General features: G+C 40.4%; 1 protein-coding gene across 1 annotated transcript in view; it reads left to right on the forward strand.

Annotated features, from left to right (window-relative positions):
• CSMD1 (CUB and Sushi multiple domains 1) overlaps positions 1-26,288 on the forward strand; it is a 1,688,220-nt gene that overhangs the window by 1,200,740 nt on the left and 461,192 nt on the right. Inside the window, exons 10-11 of the mRNA XM_070364228.1 lie at positions 2,390-2,493; positions 21,121-21,233. Of these exons, the coding sequence (XP_070220329.1) occupies positions 2,390-2,493; positions 21,121-21,233 (217 nt within the window). The remainder of the gene's footprint in view (positions 1-2,389; positions 2,494-21,120; positions 21,234-26,288) is intronic.

Genomic DNA, 26,288 nt, shown 5'->3' on the forward strand with positions numbered 1-26,288 from the left:
ATGGGCAGCATGGTGGCTGTAGACAATAATACTGTATTGGTCATTGGACATATGCTAAGAGAATGGATTTAAGGTGCTTTTACTTTACATGCAAGTGATGACTAAGTGAGGAGACAGGTTTATTAGCCTGACTATAGTAGCAGTCATGTACTGTATGTGTGGACATCAAATCCTCATGCTATACTCCTTAAATACACAAAAATTTTGTTTACAAAAATGAATTCTCTTAATCACATCACTCATCACTGACTGAGAAATGACAGCAACTTTCATTCCAGATGTATATTTTGTTTTGCTCCCAGATATATTTATAGAATGCCATACTTTATAAAAAACTAGGGCAGTGGCAACCCACTCCAGTACTCTTGACTGGAGAATCCCATGGGTGGATGATCCTGGTAGGCTGCAGTCCATGGGGTCGCAAAGAGTTGGACACGACTGAGTGACTTCACTTTCACTTTTAACTTTCATGCATTGGAGAAGGAAATGGCAACCCACTCCAGTGTTCTTTCCTGGAGAATCCCAGGGACGGGGAAGCCTGGTGGGCTGCCATCTATGGGGTCACACAGAGTTGGACATGACTGAAGCAACTTAGCAGCAGTAGCAGCAGCAATGGCATAAAGATTGTCCTTTGACTCTCAGTAGAGGCTGATTGTCAAGACTAAACCCTGACAAAAACGTCTCCAACACCCTTTGCTTTGGCTTAAAAGAATTAAAGAATGATCCTTTTTACACCCAAAATAAAAACACATTTATGTGGTGAGACTCTCATCTGTGACATTAAAAATCAGCCAAGCATGACCCTCAGGCTTGAATGGATTATCATTGTTTCACTGCAGGCTGTTAGACAAGTCAACACAGAATCAGTGTGTCAAAAAGGGTAATGGGAACCTCCAGGATGTGTGAATCTTCAATCATTTTATTCTATCTTGTTAGACCATGGACATTTATAAATCAGTGCATGGAAAGACAAAAAATGAAGTAAAACCATCCTTGGTTGTTGGGCTTCATAAACAACAGCCATCAATCCCTACACCTGTTTCAAATTAGATTGCTAAAATAATGTATTCAGACAAACATTGCAATTTGAAAGAGTAGATTTTTAAAATAAATTATAATGGCTATACAACTAATTTTAGTAAGAATTTCAAATAGCAAAATTAATGCATCCCATATTAGCATTGCTCAGGAAAGCACCTGGTTAGAGCCTGCTCAGAAAAGCAACATCAAATCGGATAGTAGTCCAAAGTCTGCCTTCCTCCCTGGTGCCACTTAGACCTTTCTTTCAGGTTTAATAAATAAGCATTTGATGTTTTGTACAAGATTCCAGAGTTTCAGAGTTACTGTTAAATAAATCTCATCAAAGTGTATTTACACTGTTAATGGCTTCTGTATTTGCCATTCTCTCTCACTCTCTTCAGTTAGCTATGTACCTCATTTGTTACTCTACCTACCTGCCTACCTACCTATGTCTATCTATCTACCATCTCTATCATCTATCCATCTATCTCTTCATGTATTTCTACTGCCATCATCTCCATTTACTGATCTCTTTTACCTATCTATTCATCTCTCTCTTTCATCAGTGATATCTTCTTCCTTTCCTTTTTATCTATTACAGATTATCTAGTGTCTCTATCTATCTATCTATCTATCATATAGTTCCATCATCAATCTATTTCTCCTTGTCATCTAGGGCTCTAGCCTAACTTTTTGACATCCCAGACACTCTTTCCCCTTAATCACAATTTCGGTCAACAAAGCAAGAATTACTTTTATCAGGAGAAAAGGATATGTGCTCTACTGAAAGACGTGCATAGTGTTATATCACATCCACGCATCAGACGCAACCTGGTCTTGTCTAGATGATGTTGAGCACCCAAAGTGTTCTTTATTTTAAAAAAGACAAGGCTTTGCAAGGTAAATGTAGAGGACAATTTTCCAGCCTCAGAAGGTCTTTTTCATATGTAAATATGAGTAATTACATGGAATCTGTGGACATCACACTGAAAATGTTTATTTTTTGGTGTTCCAGTTATCCTCTAAATAGATCTCATTAACTGCAGTTTCCATTTATTTTGCTTATACTGACTTAACCTTTGGTGATTCTGAACACTATAAATATGAGAATAAATACTTAATGGGCTTAACATATAATATGGGTTGATTTCATTTTTAAACCTGATAATATCTCTGGAGTGATAGCAATTTTGAGTTCCATAGAATCCTATAATCAGGGGCTCTCAAATGTATATAATCATTATTTTAAAAAGCAACTTGATATTATTTGAAATAACAATGGCATTATGGAACAACTGGATATATGCAGTATGCAAGGTCCCAGGGAGTTCCCATTATGCTAAGTAATTCTGTCTTGTGTTTGATTCAGGTCATCAAGCTTGCCTTTGAGGAGTTTGAGCTAGAAAGAGGCTATGACACCCTAACCGTGGGCGATGCTGGAAAAGTAGGGGACACCAGGACCGTCTTGTATGTGTGAGTACATCTTCCCTTGTTTTTTTTTCTTTCCTGGGATGGGGAGGTGTCTGTGCAGACATGGGTGTTGACTGGAGATCCTGGTCAGACTTTCCATTCCCAATCAGAAGTTTAATAGATGCCACATGTGGCTACATTAGTGGTGTCAAACTCTGATTTATGTGAGAATTAACTCATCATTATGTTCTATTAATATCTCTGTCAATGTTTTTCTATTTATTTCAAATCATTAAGAATATGGCAAAAATTTAGAATATATTGGAAAGCAGAAAGTAGAGGTGATAAGTTTCTCAACTCAGCTCCTCCCTGTCAATCTCCCTCCACTTATTCCAATATCCATGTTTGGGGAAGTACAAATATTTTCTACAATGAGGCCATGTGTCTTCCAAAGCCTTGCATTCTGTAGAGCTGCATACTAACTGTAGCAGAGATGGTGGGGAGAAGAGTGGGGCTAACACCCTGCATGTCCGTGGTCCTCCTCCCTACCCAGAGTCCTGGGGGATTCAGAAGCAGCCCTGCCAGGTACAGCAGCAGAGTCCCTGCACCGGCTCTTCTGCTGCTGGACTCACAGAGGGGTCTGCACTCACAGAGGGGTTTGCACCTTTCACTCTGGATGCTTTCAGCCTCTTGCAGATTCAGGGCCGTGAGGCGAGTCTGGGTAGTTTTTAGCAGACTTGTTCTTTCAGAATTAAAGCCATGATCCCGGGGGCATCTTGACTCAGTATCTTCAGCACAGCCGGAAATGTCTCAACAGCCCCTTCCTCTGCGCTTGCAACCTACACAGACAGCTTCCTGCGGGGACTCTGGAGACACCTAAACCAGAAATTGCTTTCACGAATGAAAGTCATTCTGCAGGATTTTCACCTTTTTTCTCTTAATCTGCTTATTCATGGCTGAGGTTTTCTGTTTATTTGAGAGAAAGCTTACCCCTGATAGCTTCAGCTAGGAAACAATGACAAAAGTGGAACAGTAGTGGCTGTGATGCCCACTTATTCTCTTATTTACTAGTTACTTATGAGGTGATTCATGTTGTAAAAAAAGTTCTGCAGCTGAATGTCTGTCCATACCTTTAAAATTAATAGGCCTGAACGCTGCTGGCTCTGGGGACAATCTCTTCTCCTTTGTTGTGTCTTGGACGTACTTTCCTGTCAGTACATAACTTCATCTCATGTTTTGTAACTACTACTACTAACAATTAAAATCATGTTTCATGTTACTGGCCCATGGCCTATGATTATGATTATAATAATAACAGTAGTGATCTCATGGCATTTATTGAGAACATCTTGTGTACCATGCACTGTGCTAATATATATATCTTCTTTGGCCTTCACCTTAATCCTATAAGTTAGGGGTTAATACTGTCTTCGTCATACAAATGATGAAACCGAGGCTTAGACTTATCCCAGTTCGCAAACCTGGTGTCTGCTCCAGCAGGTGTTCAGACTTAGTGATCCTGACCGTGTCTGTATTCCTTATCATTGATAACCTTTGGCTTTTCCCCATCCCTCCCATAATTTCCCCTTCCTAAGAAGCTATGCAATAAACTGCTGCTGCTAAGTCGCTTCAGTTGTGTCTGACTCTTTGCGCCCCCAGAGATGGCAGCCCACCAGGCACCCCGGTCCCTGGGACTCTCCAGGCAAGAACACTAGAGTGGGTTGCCATTTCCTTCTCCAATGCATGAAAGTGAAAAGTGAAAGAGAAGTCACTCAATCGTGTCTGACTCCTAGGGACCCCATGGAGTGCAGCCTACCAGGCTCCCCCACCCATGGGATTTTCCAGGCAAAAGTACTGGAGTAGGGTGGCATTGCCTTCTCCATGCAATAAACTACTTTGTACAAATAGTCATACTGTTTCATGTGCCTTCAGGAAAAGTTCTATATAGATTTTCTTCCACCACAGTATATGAAGGTCCTTATTTCCTCACACTGTTAACAAATAGTTTTTTTTTTTTTGCTCAATGACTACCCCACATTGCATTCATTTATAAAAATTGGATTTCTGCAGGATAAGGCCTGGACATCTATATGTTTGCAGTCTGCCATGTTGATGGCAGGCACACAGCCTGGCATGGGTCTGGAGAGGCACTTCTGGACACCAAGTCAGTGCATAACGATGGGGCCACGGTGCCAGAGATGGAGTTTCCGGCCCACGCTTTGCTCTTAACCATCTGTGACCCACTCTGTACCTGTGTCTTCATGGCTATAAAATATGTATAATAAACGTTTCCTGCCTGTGGTAAGGAGCAAAATGAAATAATGCCTGTGAACACACTGGAGAGCAAAGAAATACAATCTGCACACGAGATAGCTTTATTATTACCATAGCGTCTAATTTAAGAAGGGGTGCCATTAAAACAAATGAGAAAAGTTTTCAACTAAATGCAAAATATAAATGTGGCCATGTGGTGCCATATAAAGTCCCTTAGGTCACCATTAAAGATCTGTGGCTGTGCACCCATTGTTTTCCATGCTATTTGTTGTTAGGAGAGCAACAGCAAGCTATGTGTTACGTTGACATAAGTGTTATTAGAACCTCCTCCCAATATCTCAAATCTATAAATGAAAAACTAAATAGTCAACTGAATCAAAGTGAGATGCCCTTTGGGAAACATAATGTAACAAAGATCAGTTGGGCATTTAATCATTTGTAGTAGAGAAAGGCAAAGCCACTGACGTATTTCCTCAGTATACACAATTACAGAAAAAGAATGAATGGGAGAATCACAGCTGGTGTCTTCAGATAAACTGGTTATGTTAGGGGATACATCAAAAAATATTTTTGAGCACTAACATGTCAGACCTGACATACAGGATTCCTACCATAGAGTTTAAAATCTAATTGGAAATGGCAGCGACGCTCAGATGGTTATATACCAGAAAGTATATTGAATCACTGAATCTCCTGATACATATTTCAAATAAAATTTGGGTTAAGAACCTTTTCTTATGGGTATCTGATGTATACTATGTTGGGCTCAAGATTTTATACATTCCCATTTTTAGCAGGGCTGAGGAATGAATTCTATTCAGATCTTAATTTTAAGGAGAAATTCAGAAGTGAGAGAGCCTAACTGGTTCATCCTAAATATAGTTTTCAAAAGCCTAATTTCTGTTAATGGCTTTTTATTTTCTCAAGTTTCTTGGCCCAAAAGGAGAAAAACTGAATATTAGGGGAACTCTTTCAATAGCCGAGTCTTCCCAAGAGATGGATGCATTTATTCAGGTTCCTTTTACAGAATGACTGACTTCAAATTAACTCACTAAGCAAATCTCTCTTGAGACGTCTTCAACAATACATATTGATAACTTTCTCAAATGTAATTTGCAGAAGAACTGTATCCAGAGACATGGTTCTTCAAGACTTTCCTCTGGCCTTTGCAATTACTAGCAGCCAGTGCCTGGGAAATGGCATTCATTTCAGGATGTTCTGAGGATTATAGACATAGATGACAGGTTGTAAGTGCCCATCTGTCTAGGAGAGGGATAGTTAGTATCAGGGAAATCTGTGAGCAAGCAGTATTGTCTCTGCCTGAGTACTCGTCACTACTCTTCTGTTAACCAGTAAGGAGACTTTGTTGCTGTTCAGTCCCTAAGTCCTGTCCAACTCTTTGCAACCCCATGCACTGCAGCATGCCAGGCTTCCCTGTCCTTCACCATCTCCCAGAGCTTGCTCTAACTCATGTCCATGGAGTTGGTGATGCCATCCAACCATCTCATCCTCTGTCATCCCCTTTTCTTCCTGCCCTCAATCTTTCCAAGTATCAGGGTCTTTTTCCAGTGAGTTAGGTCTTCACATCAGGTGGCCAAAGGATTGGAGCTTCAGCTTCAGCATCTGTCCTTCCAATGAAGATTTAGGGTTGATTTCCTTTAGGATTGACTGGTTTGATCTCCTTGCAGTCCAGAGAACTCTAAGGAGTTTTCTCCAGCATCACAATTCGAAAGCATCAGTGCTTGGGTGCTCAGCCTTCTTTTCAGTCCAGTTCTTACCTGTGTACATGACCACTGGAAAAACCATAGATTTGCCTTTGTCGGCAAAGTGATGTCTTTGTTTTTTAATACCCTTTCTAGGTTTGTCATACTTTCCCCTCCAAAGAGCAATCATCTTTTAATTTCATGACTGTGGCCATTGTGTGTAGTGATTTTGAGCCTAAGAAAATAAAATCTGTCACTGTTTTCACTTTTCCCCCATCTATTTGCCATGAAGTGATTGGACCAGATGCCATTAGTTTTTTGAATATTGACTTTCAAATCAACTTTTTCATTTGCCTCTTCCACCCTCATCAAGAAGCTCTTTAGTTCCTCTTCACTTTCTGCCACTAGAATGGTATCATCTGCATATCTGAGATTGTTGGTATTTTTCCCGGCAATCTTAATTCCAGCTTGAGGTTCATCCAGCCCAGAATTTCACATGATGTCCTCTGCATGTATGTTAAATAAACAGGGTGACAATATACAGCCTTGAAGTTCTCTATTCCCTATTCTGTTGTTCCATGTCTGGTCTAACTATTGCTTCTTGTCCTGCATACAGGTTTCTCAGAAGGCAGGTCAGGTGGTCTGATATTCCCATGTCTTCAAGAATTTTCCACAGTTTGTTGTGATCCACACAAAGGTTTAGCCTAGTGAAGCAGAAGTAGATATCTTCCTGGAATTCCCTTGCTTTTTCTATGATCCAATAAATGATGGCAATTTGGTCTCTCATTCTTCTGCCTTTTCTAAATCCAGCTAGCACATCTGGAAGTTCTCAATCCAGGTACTCCTAAAGCCAAGCTTAAAAGATTTTTAGCATTACCTTGCTAGCATGTGAAATGAGCATAATTGTATAGTAATTTGAACATTCTTTGGCATTGCCTTTCTTTGGCTTGGAATTAAAACTGACCTTTTTCAGTCCTGTGGCCACTGCTGAGTTTTCCAAATTTGCTGACATATAGAGTGCATCACTTTAAAACTCCATCTTTTAGGATTTGTATTAGCTCAGCTATAATTCCATCACATCCACTAGCTTTATTCATTGTAATACTTCCTAAGGCCCATTTGACTTCACACTCCAGGATGTCTGGCTCTAGGTGAGTGATCACACAATTGTGGTTATCTGGGTCATTGAGACTTTTGTATATTTTTCTGTGTTTTCTTGCCACCTCTTCTTAATCTCTTCTGCTTCTATTAGATCCTTACCACTTCTGTCCTTTATCGTGCCTATCCTTACATGAAATGTTCCAAATTCATAAAGGGATTTCTAGTCTTTCTCACTCTATTGTTTGTTGTTTCTTGTGGCTGCTTCATCCTCTGTTCTTACATTGGTTTTTGTTCTTAGAAGTGACTCCATCTCTCGTGTGACTGTAACAACCTACCTCTCCTGTTGTCTGCAAGTGCTGGGTGAAAGGGCAAAATTCACTTTTTTATTAAAAGACTTCAAAACAGCTATAACCAAGCAGACACTGAAAACTGATGTGTGTGTCTATGTATCTTTGGATATTATTAGAGAAGTCAGTCACAGTACATCTCAATGCTTTGGAGAAAAGCCTGAGCAATTTACATTAAGAGTAAGCACATAATGAATCGCTAGTCCAGGTTCGATGCATGATACAGGATGCTCGGGGCTCATTCACTGGGATGACCCAGAGGGATGGTATGGGGAGAGAGGTGGGAGGGGGATTCAGGATGGGGAACACATGTACACCCGTGGCAGATTCATGTTGATGTATGGCAAAACCAATACAATATTGTAAAGTAATTAGCCTCCAATTAAAATAAATTTATATTAAAAAAAGAGTAAGCACATAAAGGTAGCTACCTAAATTCTCTCTAGGCAAAACCCTATATTAGATAAGAAGTACACTCCTTAGATTCTTAGAACTCTGGAACCTCATGATCAAAACTTTTTCTTCATATAGTCTTTCTCATAATGGTGTTGACTTTGAGCATGGATTTGTATAGGACTGCAGATCAGACTCAAATCCTAAATGCTCTATTCTTCATGTGGATTCCATCCATTGCTAGCTTTCCTTCCTCCATCTCTTATGGGGAATCTTTCTTCCTCGAGTTCTTGGAGAAGTATTTATTGAAATTCAGATGTTATAGGACACGGAGGTGGGTAAAAGTAGGCTTTGGTGGGCATGGGGAGGTGGACTGCAGGTGGAGAAGTTCAGAGACTTTCCAACCTTCAACACCACCCCGAGGAGAGTCAGAGAACCTACGTTCTCTGTTCCAACAGCCCTATCAGTGGGGAGGTGGCCGGACCCTGGACACCTGTATTTTAGGTTTGGGATTTTACCTGTTCTGGGGTGTCTGGGAGAGCAAGCTGACCTGGGCCTTTAGGGGCCATGTCTCTCGGGAACCTTCCTATGAAGGAGGAGAAGCCATCAGCCCCAAGGAAACATAGCCCAATGGCAGTGCCTGTGGGAGACGGAGCAAAGCCTGTCCCAGCTCATTTGGGGTCCAGACTCAGGGTCCAGCCTGAGTCCTGTCCCAGCTGTTCTGACAGTTACAGCTACAGCATTGACTCACTGCAGCAGTTTTCTCTAAGAAGCTGGAAATGCATGCCCTCCTTGCTGCACTGTTATCCTGCAGAGCTACGGATCTCTTCGCCAGGATTCATCAGTCAGCTCTAGAACCCAGGAGCTGCAGCTATTGATACTTAGCCTGCACGAGAGCCCACACTCCACAAGAGGAACCACTTCAGTGAGAAGCCCACGCTGCAACTGGTCAGTAGCCCCCATAGCGAAGAAGCCCCAGCACTGCTAAAAGGAAATAAATAAAAAGTAAAAGAAGACAAACAAAAAAACACAAGGGGCCTGCACCTCAAGGGCAGCAAGCATGGCTCCCCATCTCATGCTGACTTTGCAACCCAAAAGCATTCCAGTGCAAAATGAAACAGCTAATGAAAAATTGTTTGAGAAAGGCTAAAAGTATGAAGCGAAGATGTTATATTGTTGAAGTTATTATCTCTGCCTTAAAGTAATGAATTATGTGGTGCTCAGAACTGCCTTTGGATGTGAAATTTACTAACAGGAAGAAGGAAGAGATCTGGACTGTCATTCACTGAATCTGTCTGGACCCTCAGTCTTGTGACCAAGAAATTCTATACCCTGGCCTCCAGGGTTGTTAGGAAATCCACTGACACACCTAGGGGTATTTATAAGCAATGAGTCACTTCTCTCTGGCTGTTTTCAAGATTTTGGTCTTCATCTTTGGTTTTCAAAAGTTTAATTAAATGTGTCTTAACGTGGATTCATTGGAGTTTATCCTGTTTGGGGTTCACTTGGTTTCTTAGAACTGTAGGTTATATGTTTCCCCAGATTTGGGCGCTTCCAGCAATTATTGCTTTAAATTCTCTTTCAGTCCCGCTCTCTTTTCTCTCCTTGTGGGACTGGAATGATGAGACGCTGAACCTTTGGGTTTTGTCCACAGGTTGCTAGTGTTCTGTTCACTTTGCTTCCACTCTGTCTCCTCTGTGGAGTCAATGAAAGGGATCCTGCCATCCTTTTTCAAGTTCTCATGTCAGCATGCATATCCATTCTGTCTACTATAAGCCCGTCTGGCTACTTTTATTTTATTGTCTATTATTATATTTTTCACTACTGTATTTTTCACTCCTATAATTTCCAGTTGGGTCTTTTTAATAACTTCTGTTTCTTTGCTGGAATATTCTGTTTTGCATTTGATTGCAGAGAGTTTGTAAATGATTGAAGCATTTACACCATGGCTGCTTTAAAATCCTTGTCAGGTAATTTCAACACCTGATTCATTTCAGGTGATGTCTGTTGTTTGTCTTTTCTCATTCAAGTTGTGGTTTTCTCAGCTCTTAATGTGATGAGCAGACCCTGGCTGTTTCGTCTATCGTGTTGTGATGTACTAGAAATTACATAAACCTCTTATTTCAGCAGGCAGTCTCCCTGGTTAGACTTAACATGCAGCTCTTGGCCAACATGTGCAGGTGGGGTTCCAGTGATGGGCTCATTATCAGGGCCTGTAAGACAGCGGCCCCCAACCTTTTTGGCCCCAGGGACAGGTTTTTGTGGAATACAAGTTTTCCATGGACCAGGATGGGGGATATTTTGGGGATGACTCTACTGCGTTGCATTTATTGCCCACTTTATTTTGTCATCATTACATGAACTCCACCCCAGATTAGCAGGCCTTAGGCCCCAGAGGCTGAGGACCCCTGCTCTATGGCATTGCCCTGCTCCACTTGGTTGGCTTGTGCCCGTGGAGCTCACTCTAGTCGCTGCCCCCTCCTCCAGCTCATGCCTTGTCCCCCCGACCCCCGTCTCCCATCTCTGGGAGGGGAGGGGAGTCTCAGTCTCAGATTTGCAGAGACAGAATCTTCATGGGTCGGGCCACTGGTGTGGTGGTCTCTCTCGTAGGTTCTCCTGCCTCTGTGTCTTTCCTCAGAAAAGGGAGTCCAGGCACTTGAGGAGTGGGAAGCTGGCCCTGGACACCTGTGGTTACCAGGCCCTTCACCACCCCCCACACAGGTGGTGCTGGTCCGCCTGACATCACGAGAGGGACACCAGCTGCATCCTCGGAGGGTGGAGCTTGCCTGTGCAAGAGTCAAAGTCAAAGAAAAGCTTGCTCTAATTTCACATTGGTGCCAGTGGGGAGATTTTAACAACTTCAGCATACATACTGTCAATCCCCAGGTTTAACTTCACATATAATAGTAATCTGAATATCTATTCTATAAGACTAGAGCCTAAAATGACTTTCTAAAGTTAACTTGACATAAAAGCCAGAGTCCTGCCACTCTCCCACTCCCAGCCTCTGTTCTACTGTTGGACTGGGCTCAGTCACTCGGTCACGTCCAATTCTTTGTGGCCCCATGCACTGTAGCCCACCAGGCTCCTATGTCCATGGGATTATCTCAGCAAGAATACTGGAGTCATTGACATTTCCTCTTCCTGTTCTGGTATATATCATGTAAATAGACACGTTACCTGTAGGTCCCCTGTGTGAGGAGCCAGAGGGACGCTGTGAGTTGGAGAACCTGGAACTCTGATCAGGGCTGCCTTCAGACAGATTTGCCCTCAGGATCTGATCAGAAAGGCTCTTAATGATGTGCCACCTGTCCATCCTAAAAGAAATCAGTCCTGAATATCCATTGGAAGGATTGATGCTGAAGCTGAGACTCCAGTACTTTGGCCATCTAATGCAAAAAACTGACTCATTTGAAAGACCCCGATGTGGGGAAAGATTGAAGGCGGGAAGAGAAGAGGACGACAGAGGATGAGATGGTTGGATGGCATCACTGACTCAATGAACATGAGTTTGAGTAAACTCCGGGAGTTGGTGATGGACAGGGAGGCCTGCTGTGCTGCAGTCCATGGGGTTACAGAGTGTCAAAAATGACTGAGTGACTGAACTGAACTGAACTGAACTGAACCTCAGAGTACAAACATATGGTTCCAAGACCGGAGTTACATCCCCTCTTCCTCATTTGTTTAATGATGATGTCAACTTGTGATACACTCTGCCTCCTTTTCTGAGGATTTGCATCAGGGCATCTCTGACTCTCCCTGAAGGCATTTTACTCCATCCTGGAGGGAGGGAGGTTCTTGTCAGATGCTACGTAGACCATGCACTGTGTCTTAGCTTCTCCCCATTTATCTCTGGCACACATTGTATCAACCCAATCAAGGCAAACAGTCAACTACAATGTATATTTTAAATTGCTCTGTATTTCCTATACTTTATACAGATCTTCTGAAATTTATTGATGTTAAAAAACTGCAAAAGCTTCAAAACAGGTCAGTTTTTAGGCCAGGTTGTAACTTGTAACGTTTACTTGTAAAGGTTCCCCACAACCCTTTCCTTTCAGGTACCTGGCAGTACATTGCAGGTGTGATGTGTTCCAGGTGTTACTTTGCATCAGATTCATGTTTTGATAGCTTTGTGGCATGCTCAGAGTTTTGTTTTGTTTTGTAATTTTTATTATTTTTTGTTTAGTTAGTGTTGGCTGCGCTGGGTCCCCGTTGCTGCGCACAAGCTTTCTCTGGTTTCTGCAGGCTGGGGCTCCTCCCTAGTTGTGGTGTGCGGGCTTCTCTTTGTAGCAGCTTCTCTTGTTGTGGAGCACAGGCTCTAGGCGCGTGGGCTCAGTAGTTGCAGTACTTGGGCTTAGTTGTCCTGCAGCTACGAAATCTTCCCTGACCAGGGATTGAACCCATGTCTCCTAGACCTCAGGGAAGTTAGCTCAGATTTATTGTTTTAATCTCTAGGTTTGAGCAAATTATTTATTTAATGAATATACAGTAGAATAGACTTTTTTTTGGAGTACAGATCTATACATATAAATAAACCAGCAAAGTCAGGATACAAAAGGGGTTTGTCACTTCTCAACACTGTGCTGTCTCTCTGCAGTCACACCTTCTCCCACCTTACACCTTGACCCCCTGATCTGTTCTCCCTCATTAAACTTTGTCTTCTTGAGAATATCACATAAATACAATTACACGCTATGTGTTCTTTGAGACTGCAAGTGGGGATGTGAAATGGTACAGCCATTCTGGAAAACACGTTGGCAGTTTCATATAGTTAAATATTTATTTATCATATAATCCTGCAATCCCACTCCTAGGTGGGATTTATCATAAAGAAATAAAATTTGCCATGCATGAATAGAGTTAACTCTATTCCTAATTGCCAAATTGTAAACAACATAAATGTCCTTGGATAGGTAAGTAAATAAATATACCTTAGTCATACAAGGAAGTTCTATTCATCAGTATCAAGAAACAAACTACAAATTCCACATGACATGGGAATTGTATGGTGCGGTGCTGAGTGAACAGAGAAGGCAATGGCACCCCACTCCAGTACTCTTGCCTGGAAAATCCCATGAACGGAGGAGCCTGGTGGGCTGCAATCCATGGGGTCTCTAAGAGTTGGACACGACTGAGCGACTTCACTTTCACTTTTCACTTTCATGCACTGGAGAAGGAAATGGCAACCCACTCCAGTGTTCTTGCCTGGAGAATCCCAGGGACGGGGGAGCCTGGTCAGCTGCCGTCTATGGGATCGCACAGAGTCGGACACGACTGAAGCGACTTAGCAGCAGCAGCAGCATACTGTTTTCATCTGCTGGAAAGGAATTGTAGTTTCCTTTCCAGAAAACATATTTCATGTATTAATATATGAGGGTAGAAATGTTGACTCTTTCAACTTGGGCCAAAAAGACCTGTCCAGAAATGAGACGACTTTCATATACACTGTAATATTAGCAGCAAACAAAGCATCATGAAATTATTGCCACATGTGTTAACTGACTCATTGTAGCTGCATGGACTGTAGGCTATCAGCCTCCTCTGTCTGTGGAATTATCCAGGTAAGAATACTGGAATGGGTAGCTATTCCCTTCTCCAAGGGATCTTTCCGACCCAGGGATTGAACCTGGGTCTCCTGCCTTGCAGGCAGATTCTTTACCATCTGAGCCACCAGAGAAGTCCTTTATCGTCTCATGAGAATGTTACTCACTCAGCTGTGTCCAATTCTTTGCAACTTATGGATTGTAGCCCGCCAGGGCCCAGGTTTCTCTGGCCATGGAATTCTCTAGGCAAGAATACTACAGTGGGTCGTCATTCCCTTTTCCAAGGGATCTTCCTGACCCAGGGATAGAACCCAGGTCTCCCACGTTGCAGACATTGTTTACCATCTGAGCCATCAGTGAAGTTAAAAGAACAATAACTCCTTTTCATGTGAAAGAATTTAGCCGTTCTCTTGATAGCAGTGCACCCTGGTTGTAGGAAAGGAACAAACACACAATCAAAAGTCATTTTCTTCCTTTTGGGTTAGTTAGATTCAATATGCTGGGACTGATATTCAAAGAAACTTCTGATTTCTCTGACCATAAGTCTTTCAGGTCAGCACTGATCCTGTTGCACAGGGCATGTCAGACTACTGAGGCCACCACGGCTCCACCAGGGCTGAACTCTATCAAGGAGACAAGAAAAGTTTAGGTCTAAAAGACCCCTCTAAGATAACTTCATGCAATCATTTCCCGGATGAAGAAACTGACATAGATGTAAGATAATGTAGCGAAAATCACAGGGTAAATTAAAGGCACAGCTTCAGCAGAACCTCAGATGCCAAGTCCTTGGTATGCTAAGATCAAATGAAGATTTAAATCATTAGTGGGAGATATTCCCATGAAATTTAAATATGAAGATATTTAATAAATTTTAATAGGGATTCATTTATATTTTTTTCATGTATGCAGTTATTTAAAGCAATGGTGCATTTTATGTGCAAGAGTTTGGGGGTTAAAAAGGTCAGGTGACATAAACTTGCACTCAAAGTTTAGAATTTGGAAGGAGAAAGAGGAAGTATTAATAGATGCCTGTGATACATTTGTGAAGTGTCTGCAGTGTACTATTCTACAATGACCTGGGGAAGAAAAAAAAAAAAAAAAATACCTGCCTCACCTAAGGGACTTAACAAATGTGAAGTGAGAATCTTCAAAGTCTATAAGAATTCCTGGTTCCTATCCAGGGAGCATAGGCACTCTGGGCAGTGATTTCAATATTTACCAAAATCCAGGAGGCCTAGAAGTGCTGATATTTTTAGAGAATTGTTAAAAATACCAATATGACTGGAGCAACAGGTTAAGAATTCCGAGATGGAAGGAAAGGGTGGTTGGCAGCCAGACACCTCCAATATGATGGCTTTTTCCCCAAAAGACAATTTTAATATAGTTTCCTAATAAAGAAGTTGAATATCCTGGTGGTTAGTTAGAATAATCTTATTTTTAAGTTTAATTAAATTATATATATATATATATATATATATATATATATATATATAAAATGTGTATATATATACTAGAAGGTCAATTTTGGATAAAATAAAGCTGTTTTAAAGAAAAGTTATAGCTTATGTGTTGTGATGGCTGTTAAAGTATTTCACCAAAACTAGCATTTATTTTACTTTTCAATTATAAATTGCTTAAAGAAAAAAAAAATCCTGTTTTCAACAAACAGTTGCAGAGGGTAATAATATTTGCTTCTTTATTTTAAACATATATTTCTGTCGGTACTAGCAAACTAAAATACTTCTGGGGGAGAAAAAGAGGAATAAAAAGTGAAGTATTTTGTTTTAAATAATTAGAAAATAATTTTGTAAAATTAAAAAAACATAAAATACTTTCTGAATGGTTAAGTAATTGGCAAATGTGCTAAATAATTAATTTAAAATTAAATGATTGTACCAAGCCATTTACAATAATTTTCATAAACACAGCAATCACTTAAGTATCAGCATTAAATTCTAAAACTAAAGTAATTCACATCATCTTAATTTAATTTTGATTGAAGGAACATTGTAGTAGAGCAGTGTACAGGCTTATTTGGTTTTATATGCATCTGCAGACCAACATAAAACTGCATTGAAATGAAGTCCAGTATAGAAATAAAATAAATTCAAAGTATTTGCACTCAGATTTTTCTAAAGTAATTAATTTGGCATTATACATCTTTTCAATGTGTGAAGATTTTCTACAAGATAATTGCATTTTAAGACACTTAAAATTAAATCAAGTGTCGGGACCGGGGGGTGGAAGTGGTACCAGAACCAGGAGGATAACTTAGGAGGCTACTTCAGTGATGTTGACAGGAGATACTCAGACTTAGAAGATAGAGACAGAAAGCAGGAAATGGTGAAAGGAATGTGGAAGAGGTGAAATTCATGTGACTCGTTGATGCCATGTGTAAATATAAACTTGTCGTCTCTGAATTGTGGCAGAAGAGGGCGTAAGCAGTGAGAAATCAGCAACCTTGAAAAGAAGCCTGAAGTCCTTCCAAAGACTGACTGAATCAAGGTGGTTACTCTCACTGCCAGAAGAAAATTAAATTTTCCAAGGAAGAAGATAAAAGCACAGCTTCTACAATGGCTTATTACCAAGTCTAGCATTCAACCAAAGTGTCTGTAAATAACCCTCAATGATCCAAAACCAAGAGACAGACAATAGAAAAAGAAAAGGACATATAAATAGTATAGTTGTCACTAAGGAACTCTGATAATTAATTATGTTTTATATATGTCAGAATATAAATAAAATGATCAATAATTTTTCCAGAAAGCTGGAATTCATAACAACAAATCAAATGGAAGTTTTAAGAATTTTAAAATACCAACATCTGAAATAAAGAACTCAATAGATATGGCCTGAACTGGAAGGTTGAATAGTAGAAAATATTCAACCTGAAGCAGAAGAAAATGTACAGAAGATACATGTGTAATTGAAATTGAAGCAGAGAAAGAGAAAATGGGACATAACTAATATTTGAAGACATTATCATAAAGAATTTTCCAATGTTAACAACAGGCATCAGGATAAAGCCTCAAGAAATTCTACAAGACATTTGGCATAATACAAGAGAAACCTCAGCCTGGCACATTATAATAAATTTGCTGAAAAACAGGGGGAAATCTTACAGATAGCATAAGCAATGAAGTTTTATTCTCAAAGGGGCAAATATAAGATTGATAGGAGTATTCTCAATATAAATAAAAGAAGTAAAAAGACAACAGAATGGTATCTTTGTAGTTTTGGGGAAAAGAAACAAGCTGTTAAAGAGACAGTAAAAACATTGGCTAATCAAAAAAGCAAGAACACCATAAATATGAGCTTTCATTTACTAGTAATTATATTCTAAATAAAAGTCTAAAATCTCTGGATAAGAATAATGTAAATGAAATAAAAATTGAGAAAATATGAAACAAATATTTGACGCTTGTAAGAGACAAATGTAAGATGTTTATGTACATAGAATAATTGAAAGCAAAAGGCTAGACAAAGATACTTTCTGGAAGGACTGAGCAGCAGAAGGAAGAATCGTTTAGCTTTCTAAGTCAGAGCAGACTTTAATGCCAGACATCCATGCTCGCTGCCGTGTTTGGTATGTTACATGTGAATAAAATCTATGCACAGGGAAGGGAAAAAAGCCTGTCTTCAAACAAGCACATAGAGCAGCATGTACGGGTGAATCTTCAGAAAGAGGCACCTGTTCCGCGCCTGCCCATCTCTCGCTGAAACCCTTCTCTCGTCCGTGTGACACTGAGGACCTGCGCGTGTAATAACCGTTGCTCATCTTCCTCTGAGGAGCCGAGCTCTTGAGAAGGCAGTGCTGACCTGCATGGTGTGATCCACGGGGCGGACCAGGCGCTCCTACCCCCAAAACAACTTTGCTGACAGCGGAGCTTCCTCTCTGATTGCAGACGTTGGTTTGGGCTGAATTGACTTTTTCTTTCTTACACTTTTTCCCTTTCCGCGTGCTTTTCCGTCCGCATGTTGACCTCAGTCAATGAATTTAGTGTTTCCTCTCACTGGCTGGTGGCGGCCGCTGTGTGACTGTTTTGTTAACACACGATGAATGCTTCACTGAAACTTCTGTTCGCTGTGACCTGGGCGTTAATATGCAGAAGGGACCTTCAGTGCATTTGCCAATTCTGTCAGCTGTGTGTGCTGTTCTCCTGGTCAGTATTCTTCTAACATGTGGTCAACTTTGAGTTCCTCTGTGTGTGTGTGTGTCCCCTGGCTTTGTTTACAGCCAGTTTATTTTCAGAGCAAAACTAAGAGGGAGGTACAGAGCTTTCCACACCACCACTGTCTGTGGACATGCACAGCCCCCTACCCCCACCATTATTAAGATCCCACACAAAGTGCTGCATTTTTTTTTTTTTTTTTTACCAAAGATGAACCTCTGTGGGCACATCATCATCATCCAACTTCATGGTTTACATTAGGATTCACTCTCAATGCTGAAGCCTGTGGGTTTGGACAAATGTACAGTGACGTGTAGCCATCTTTACAATATCCATCATGTATCTGTAATATATTCATTATTGCAGTATCATGAAGAGTAGCTTTACTACCCAAAAAAATCCCCATGCTGCCTGTTCATCCCTCCCACTTCCCAACCCCTGGCAACGACTGAATTTTTTTTTTTAACTGTCTTCATAGTTTTGCCTTTTCCAGAAAGTCCTAGAGTTGGATTCCTACTGTATGCAGCCTTTTCAGATGGGTTTTTGTCACTTAGTCAGTGTGTTCATGTTTCCTCCCTGTCATTCCATGGCTTGGTATTTATCTTTAGCGCTCAAGAAGAGTCCATCCTCAGGTATAATTTTTAAAGGCATTTTGTGGTAAAGGTACATAAAAATTCCAGACTGTGCAAGCCATGCATTGTGTGAATGAACAGAATTTTCTTGGCTTAGACAAGCTTCCATGTTCGTGGTGTGATGTTGTCCCTCATCCAGCAGGAAGGGACTTCTGTCCACCACAGAGGGTGACCAAACCTCCCAGTTTGTCCAGTGCTTCCCCCATTTGAGCATGGACAATTCTGCACCCAGAGACTTGTACAGGAAGCAGTGATCAAAACCATTACCAAGAAAAAGAAATGCAAAAGGCAAAGTGGTTGTCTGAGGAGGGCTTACTAATAGCTGAGAAAAGAAGAGAAGAGAAAGGCAAAGGAGAAAAGGAAAGATACACCCATTTGAATGCAGAGTTCCAAAGAATAGCAAGAAGAAATAAGAAAGCCTTCCTAAGTAAACAATGCACAGAAATAGAGGAAAACAACAAAATGGGAAAGACTAGAGATCTCTTCAACAAAATTAGAGATACCAAGGGAACATTTCATGCAAAGATGGGCACAATAAAGGACAGAAATGGTATGGAGCTAACAGAAGCAGACAATATTAAGAAGAGGTGGTAAGAATACACAGAAAGGCTCTACAAAAGAGATCTTAATGACCCACATAACCACAATGGTGTGATCACTCACCTAGAGCCAGACATCCTGGAATGTGAAATCAAGTGGGCTTTAGGAAGCATTACTATGAACAAAGCTAGTGGAGGTGAGGAATTCCAGCTGAGTTATTTCAAATTCTTAAAAGATGATGCTGTTAAAGTACTGTAGCCAATATGCCAGCAAATTTGGAAAACTCAGAAGTGGCCACAGGACTGGAAAAGGTCAGTTTTCATTGTAATCCCAAAGAAGGCCAATGAAAAAGAATGTTCAAACTACTGCACAATTTCACTTATCTCACACACTAGCAAAGTAATGCTCAAAATTTTCCAAGTCAGACTTCAACAGTACGTGAACCGAGAACTTCTAGATGTTCAAGCTAGATTTAGAAAAGGCAGAGGAACCAGCAATCAAATTGCCAACATTCCCTGGATCATAGAAAAAGCAAAAGAATTTCAGGAAAACATCTACTTCTGATTCCTTGACTGTGCTAAAGCCTTTGACTGTGTGGATCACAACAAACTGGAAAATTCTTCAAGAGATGGGAATACCAGACCACCTGACCTGTTTCCTGAGAAACCTGCGTGCAGGTCAAGAATCAACAGTTAGACTGGACATGTGGCAACAGACTGGTTCCAAATTGAGAAAGGAGTACATCAAGGCTGTATATTGTCACCCTGCTTATTTAACTTATATGCAGATTATGTGTGTATGTGTGTGCTTTGTCACTCAGTCACGTCAGACTCTTTGCAGAGTATATCACATGAAATGCCGGGCTGGATGAAGTACAAGCTGGAATCAAGATTGCCAGGAGAAATAACAATAACCTCACATATGCAGAGTGACACCCCCCATGTGGCAGAAAGTGAAGAGGAGCTAAAGAACCTCTTGATAAAAGTGAAAGAGGAGAGTGAAAAAACTGCCCTAAAACTCAGCATTTAAAGAATTAAGATCATGGCATCTGGGCCATCACTTCAAGGCAAATGGATGGAGAAACAATGGAAACAGTAACAGACTTTATTTTCTTAGGCTCCAAAATCACTGCAGATGGTGACTGCAGCCATGAAATTAAAAGACATTTGTTTCTTGGAAGAAAAGCTATGACTAACCTAGACAGCATGTTAAAAAGCCAACATGACTTTGCCAACAAAGGTCCATATAGTAAAAGTTATGGTTTTTACAGTAGTCATGTACGGATGTGAGAGTTGGATCATAAAGAAGGCTGAGCATTGAAGAACTGATGCTTTCAAACTGTCGTGTTGAAGAAGACTCTTAAGAGTCCCTTGGACTGCAAGGAGATCAGACCAGTCAATCTTAAAGGAAATCAATCCTGAATATTCATTGGAAGGACTGATGCTGGAGCTGAAACTCCAATACTTTGACCACTTGATGTGAAGAGCTGACTCATTGGAAAGACCCTGATGCTGGGACAGATTGAAGGCAGGAAGAGAAGGGGATGACAGAGGATAAGATGGTTAGATGGCATCATCAACTCAATGGACATAAGTTAGAGTCAACTCTGGGAGATGTTAGACAGGGAGGCCTGGCGTGCTGCAATCCATGGGGTTGCAAAGAGTCGGACACAACTGAACAACTAAACAACAATAAAAGAAACTTTCAGTGCCAGATACACAGAAGTGTCAGTCACCATATGTCGACTTTTAAAGTCAAAGATACAAGTTTGCAGTTATAATATAGAATCATTACTGTAAAAGGTCAATGATATTGTGATTATGAATATAAATTACAAATGGCTATAGATTCTTTGAAGGAGGGTCTTATATGTATATGGCTTGCCTGTTTAAGTAGAAGGACACCCAACCCAGCCCCATCAAGGTAAAAGTGGAGCTATTTGGTACATTAAACCATGGTTTTGGCGTTTCTTGTCTCTGCAGACTCACTGGATCCAGTGTTCCCGACCTCATCGTGAGTATGAGCAACCAGATGTGGCTGCACCTACAGTCTGATGACAGCATAGCCTCGCCTGGATTTAAAGCCATTTACCAAGGTAAGATCCGAACACACTAAAACCCTCTTTTGCGCAGAGGGCCACTGTCATTCTCTACGTTTCAGATATAAATGAAAGCGATAAGTGAGAACAATGTTTAAAAATAGGGACTTATTTGCGACTTCCTTAGTTATAGTTTTATTTAGAGCTCTTTTTAGCAAGCAGGAAATGTTTAAGAGCTTGGCTGGCCATTATGGTCACAAAATGGAGAGTGACATTAAGAATCACATGCAAGCAATGAAATTGTCCGTACTTGTAGATCTTGGCATTTTCTCTCTTCCTGGGAGGAAGCTGTCATGGTTATACCTAAGGGGAACATTTAGAACAGAGTATGGATTTCAACAGCATTGATTCAATGAAGCCTATTATATGCATCCTCATGTATAAATGTGTGGGTTTTTTAATGGAACACAGGGAAATCTTGACAGAGTTGGGGAGAATCTACTAACAACCTTGCTTTGAGAGTTATGACTGTGCTTGCTCTGAAGAAAGGAAGGTTCCTTTGGGGAAGTTGGCTTCATCCCTGAGTTGTGGGATGCTGAGAGTTGCTGTAGTAAAGTAGCTACTGTGCAGGTGACCCGGGGCCCTGTGCTCTGGGTGTAAACTATCTCACTGTTCCACCTACATTCTCTCATCTGGATGTCCTAGGGAACACATCTGTATTTCTGTGCGTCAGATCCTAGTTGGGGCACGTGGGACCTGTTCTGCAGAGCGTGGACTCTCCATCTGTGGTGCACCAGCTGCAGTAGTGGTGTCACGCGGGTCCTAGAGCACATGGGCTTCAGTAGTTTGTGGCTCGAGGCTTAGGTCCTCCACACCATGTGGGATCTTCGTTCTCTGAGCAGGCCCCTGCATTGCAAAGTGAATTCTTAACCCCTGGGCCACCCCATCTATATTGTCAGCCTCAGCTCAGCCCTGCTTTTTCTCAAGTGTCCTACAATATCTTCTGGGAAATAAGTGATATTTCCTTCTGTTAGACATTCACAAACAGTTCTAGACTCACAGGAAAATCTTTATCCAATGACAATATCTTTAAAAACTAAATTATCTCTTCCTTATTCCCACCAAAAACAGAAGAAAGAAAACAAAAATCTTTTCTCACTGCCACCCTTCAAAAAACAAAAGCAGCAAGCTGCCTTCCGATTTCAGGTTCTCAGAGGTTTAGTCCATGTAACTCCCTTCTCATGCACTTTGGTTCTAAAGGTGACGATGTGGCAGCCAGCCAGCCCTCAGCATGTGTCTCGGGGCATCCCAGGATCCATGGGTCGGCTCTTGATTGCTAGAAATGGTAAAGAACTGAGAGTGAGACAAATTAGAAGGGGATCCAAGACCAGAAGAGGAAGAGCAGAAATGATCTTCATGATATTCCAACCTCAAGGCATAGCTGTCGGGAAGCACATCTGTTTTAACTGGCAAAAAGATACACACAGGAACACACAGCCCATTCAACTGTAAGAGCCTTCCTTTCATGTTCTCTGTATCAGTAATTACATCATTTTAACTCAAGAAATAAACATTTAAGAAGGCTCATGGACATATTAAATTCTTCCTTTGCGATTATGCAAAATCAAAGCAGTGATGGATGTACTGCTTGTATCTTCAGCTTAGATCCTTCGTGTATTTGACTAAAAGAAATAATGAAATGTGTCCCCAGAAATGATGTGGTGACCTTACTAATATTAATAATGTTTTATAAACTATTATATAAAACAACTTATTTATAAAACTTAAAATATATATCTAAGCTGCTATTTACATATACTGTGAGTGAGTGAGTGAAAGTCACTCAGTCGTGTCCAACTCTACACAACCCCATGGGACTGTAGCCCACCAAGCTTCTCTGTCAATGGGATTTTCCAGGCAAGAATACTGGAGTGAGTTCCATTCCCTTCTCCAGAGGATTATTAAGACCCAGAGGTCAAACCTGGATCTCCTGCATTGCAGGCAGATTCTTTACTGTCTAACCACCAGGGAAGCCCTTGAATATACTGACATACTTTCAAAAACCATGACTGATTTGAAGTCGTTTTCAGTGAGTTTGAAAAGAACCCATTCTCATCTTGAATTCAAGTTATAGTCATGAGAAGCCTTTTCAGGATTGTTTTATACTCTCCTGCAAATACCTTGGCACTGATAGTTGATCAAAATTACCAGGAAATTGCATCTTAAACATACAATTTTTACTGACACCGAAAAGATCTACTATTTGAAGGAAACTGCTTATTATAAACCATAATCTAAGAAAATGTAAGTATTCAGAATAAAACATTGTCCCACATAACTATTTAAACTTTAAAAACTTTAGATATTTCCCATAAGTTTCAAAATTCTAAGGAAATAACAAATTTTACAGAACTGTAATAAAGTAGAAATAGTGGTTATTTTATTTGGATTATTTTACTGTTAGGGGACCCATATAAAGAAAGAATTTGTAAGTTATTTTCAGAAAAAAGTAGAAAATTGGCATGGGGGAGATTCAATTGTGAATATTGAAGACTTTTGCATCTATTAGCAGTTTTGTTTCAGTATTGCTAATTATCTATATGTACATTTTCTTTGAATTCTTTTTTTTTTTTTTGAATTTTTTTTTCTAATTTTATTTTATTTTTAAACTTTACATAATTGTATTAGTTTTTTGATACAGTTTTTAAACATCTTACTGGCTCCACTGATAACAGAGTTCATTGAAAAAATTTTTTTAATTTTATTTTTAATTTTTTTAAATATAAATTATTTATTTTAATTGGATGTTAATTACTTTACAATATTGTATTGGTTTTGCCATACATCAACATGAATCCACCACAGGTGTACACATGTTCCCCATCCCAAACCCCCCTCCCACCTCCCTCCCCATACCATCCCTCTGGGTCGTCCCAGTGCAACAGCCCCAAGCATCCAGTATCATGCATCAAACCTGGACTGGCGACTCGTCCCTATATATTATACATGTTTCAATGCCATTCTTCCAAATCATCCCACCCTCTCCCTCTCCCACATAGTCCAAAAGACTGTTCTATACATCTATGTCTCTTTTGCTGTCTCGCATACAGGGTTATCATTACCATCTTTCTAAATTCCATATATATGCATTAGCATACTGTATTGGTATTTTTCTTTCTGGCTTACTTCACTCTGTATAATAGGCTCCAGTTTAATCCACCTCATTAGAACTGATTCAAATGTATTCTTTTTAATGGCTGAGTAATATTCCATTGTGTATATGTACCACAGCTTTCTTATCCATTCATCTGCTGATGGACATCTAGGTTGCTTCCATGTCCTGGATATTATAAACAGTGCTGCGATGAACATTGGGGTACACATGTCTCTTTCAATTCTGGTTTCCTCGGTGTGTATGCCCAGCAGTGGGATTGATGGGTCATAAGGCAGTCCTATTCCCAGTTTTTTTTAAGGAATCTCCACACTGTTCTCCATAGTGGCTGTACTAGTTTGCATTCCCACCAACAGTGTAAGAGGGTTCCCTTTTCTCCACAACCTCTCCAGCATTTATTGATTGTAGACTTTTGGATCGCAGCCATTCTGACTGGCATGAAATGGTACCTCATTGTGGTTTTGATTTGCATTTCTCTGATAATGAGTGATGTTGAGCATCTTTTCATGTGTTTGTTAGCCATCTGTATGTCTTCTTTGGAGAAATGTCTATTTAGTTCTTTGGCCCACTTTTTGATTGGGTCGTTTATTTTTCTGGAGTTGAGCTACAGGAGTTGCTTGTATATTTTTGAGATTAGTTGTCAGTTGCTTCATTTGCTATTATTTTCTCCCATTCTGAAGGCTGTCTTTTCACCTTGCTTAGAGTTTCCTTTGTTGTGCAGAAGCTTTTAATTTTAATTAGGTCCCATTTGTTTATTTTTGCTTTTATTTCCAATATTCTGGGAGGTGGGTCATAGAGGATCCTGCTGTGATTTATGTCGGAGAGTGTTTTGCCTATGTTCTCTAGGAGTTTTATAGTTTCTGGTCTTACTTTTAGATCTTTAATCCATTTGGAGTTTATTGAAGTCTTTGACAACACAAATGTATGCATACATATGTGTAAATGAGAAATAACAATCTGGAGAGCTGGGAGTTTGTTTTATTGCATTTTATTTTGTGAATTTAAGCAAAGAAGCAGTGTGCTCTTGTCTTCTAAGTGCTTACTGCTGGGTATTCAGCAGCTGAAAAAAAGCAGCTAGTACTTATTGTTCAAGAAGTCAAAGGGGCAGGTAATTAAAATCATTTCCCAATGTCTACACCCTTTCCATGTGAGATGAAGGAGAGTGACCATGCTGAAAAGTCCTGTGGTGACTAGAGGCCCCTACAGGAGTGTCCTTATCCACACAGAATGAAGATTCCTCCTTGCTGGAAGCATGGCTATGAGGGGGACGCCCTGACTCTTTTTAATGAGAAATGCTCCCAAAGGGTATTTGCAGCCTGTGTGAAGGTGAGGGCTAGAATGAACAGAAGATTGCTAAAGATGTCCTGACATTTGGGGATTTAGAGTTGACCTTTAATTGAACTTCTACGTGACTGCATTATTTAAGAAAGTGTGCCGAGGTAGAATCCTTTCCACCTGACCTGTGCTTGCTCCTGCCTCTGGTAGAATCTAAACACATCTGTCAAATACCAGACACTCCCCAACAGCAAGTGACTGTGAATTACACCCAACAGTTCTAAGGCAGGTGCCATAAAGACTAGGATAAAGACTTGAGAGAGGAGCGTCATCCCCAAATTGAGGATCTTTGAACATTAACGAATATAAGTGTTCTCAATTATAATTGAATATTCCTCCAGGCATCATGATTCAGTTTGATGACCATACAGCATAAGTTAGAATCACATTCAGTCCTAATTAGTACTCTGCTAACAGCCCTGATAGGCGGTTAATAGCTACAGCCTCAGATGTGGTGAAAAAGTGGATGGCTATCAGTCCTCGTGAGAGAGCCAGTCCAAGGCCACTTATTAATTTTTGACAGAGCAATATTCTGCAGTTTATAAGATAATTAAAACAGAGAGATAAGGTAAGATTTGAGGATTTTAAAAATTGAGAGAATATCA

Source organism: Bos mutus, chromosome 27, assembly GCF_027580195.1.
Source record: "Bos mutus isolate GX-2022 chromosome 27, NWIPB_WYAK_1.1, whole genome shotgun sequence".
Lineage (NCBI taxonomy): Eukaryota > Metazoa > Chordata > Mammalia > Artiodactyla > Bovidae > Bos > Bos mutus.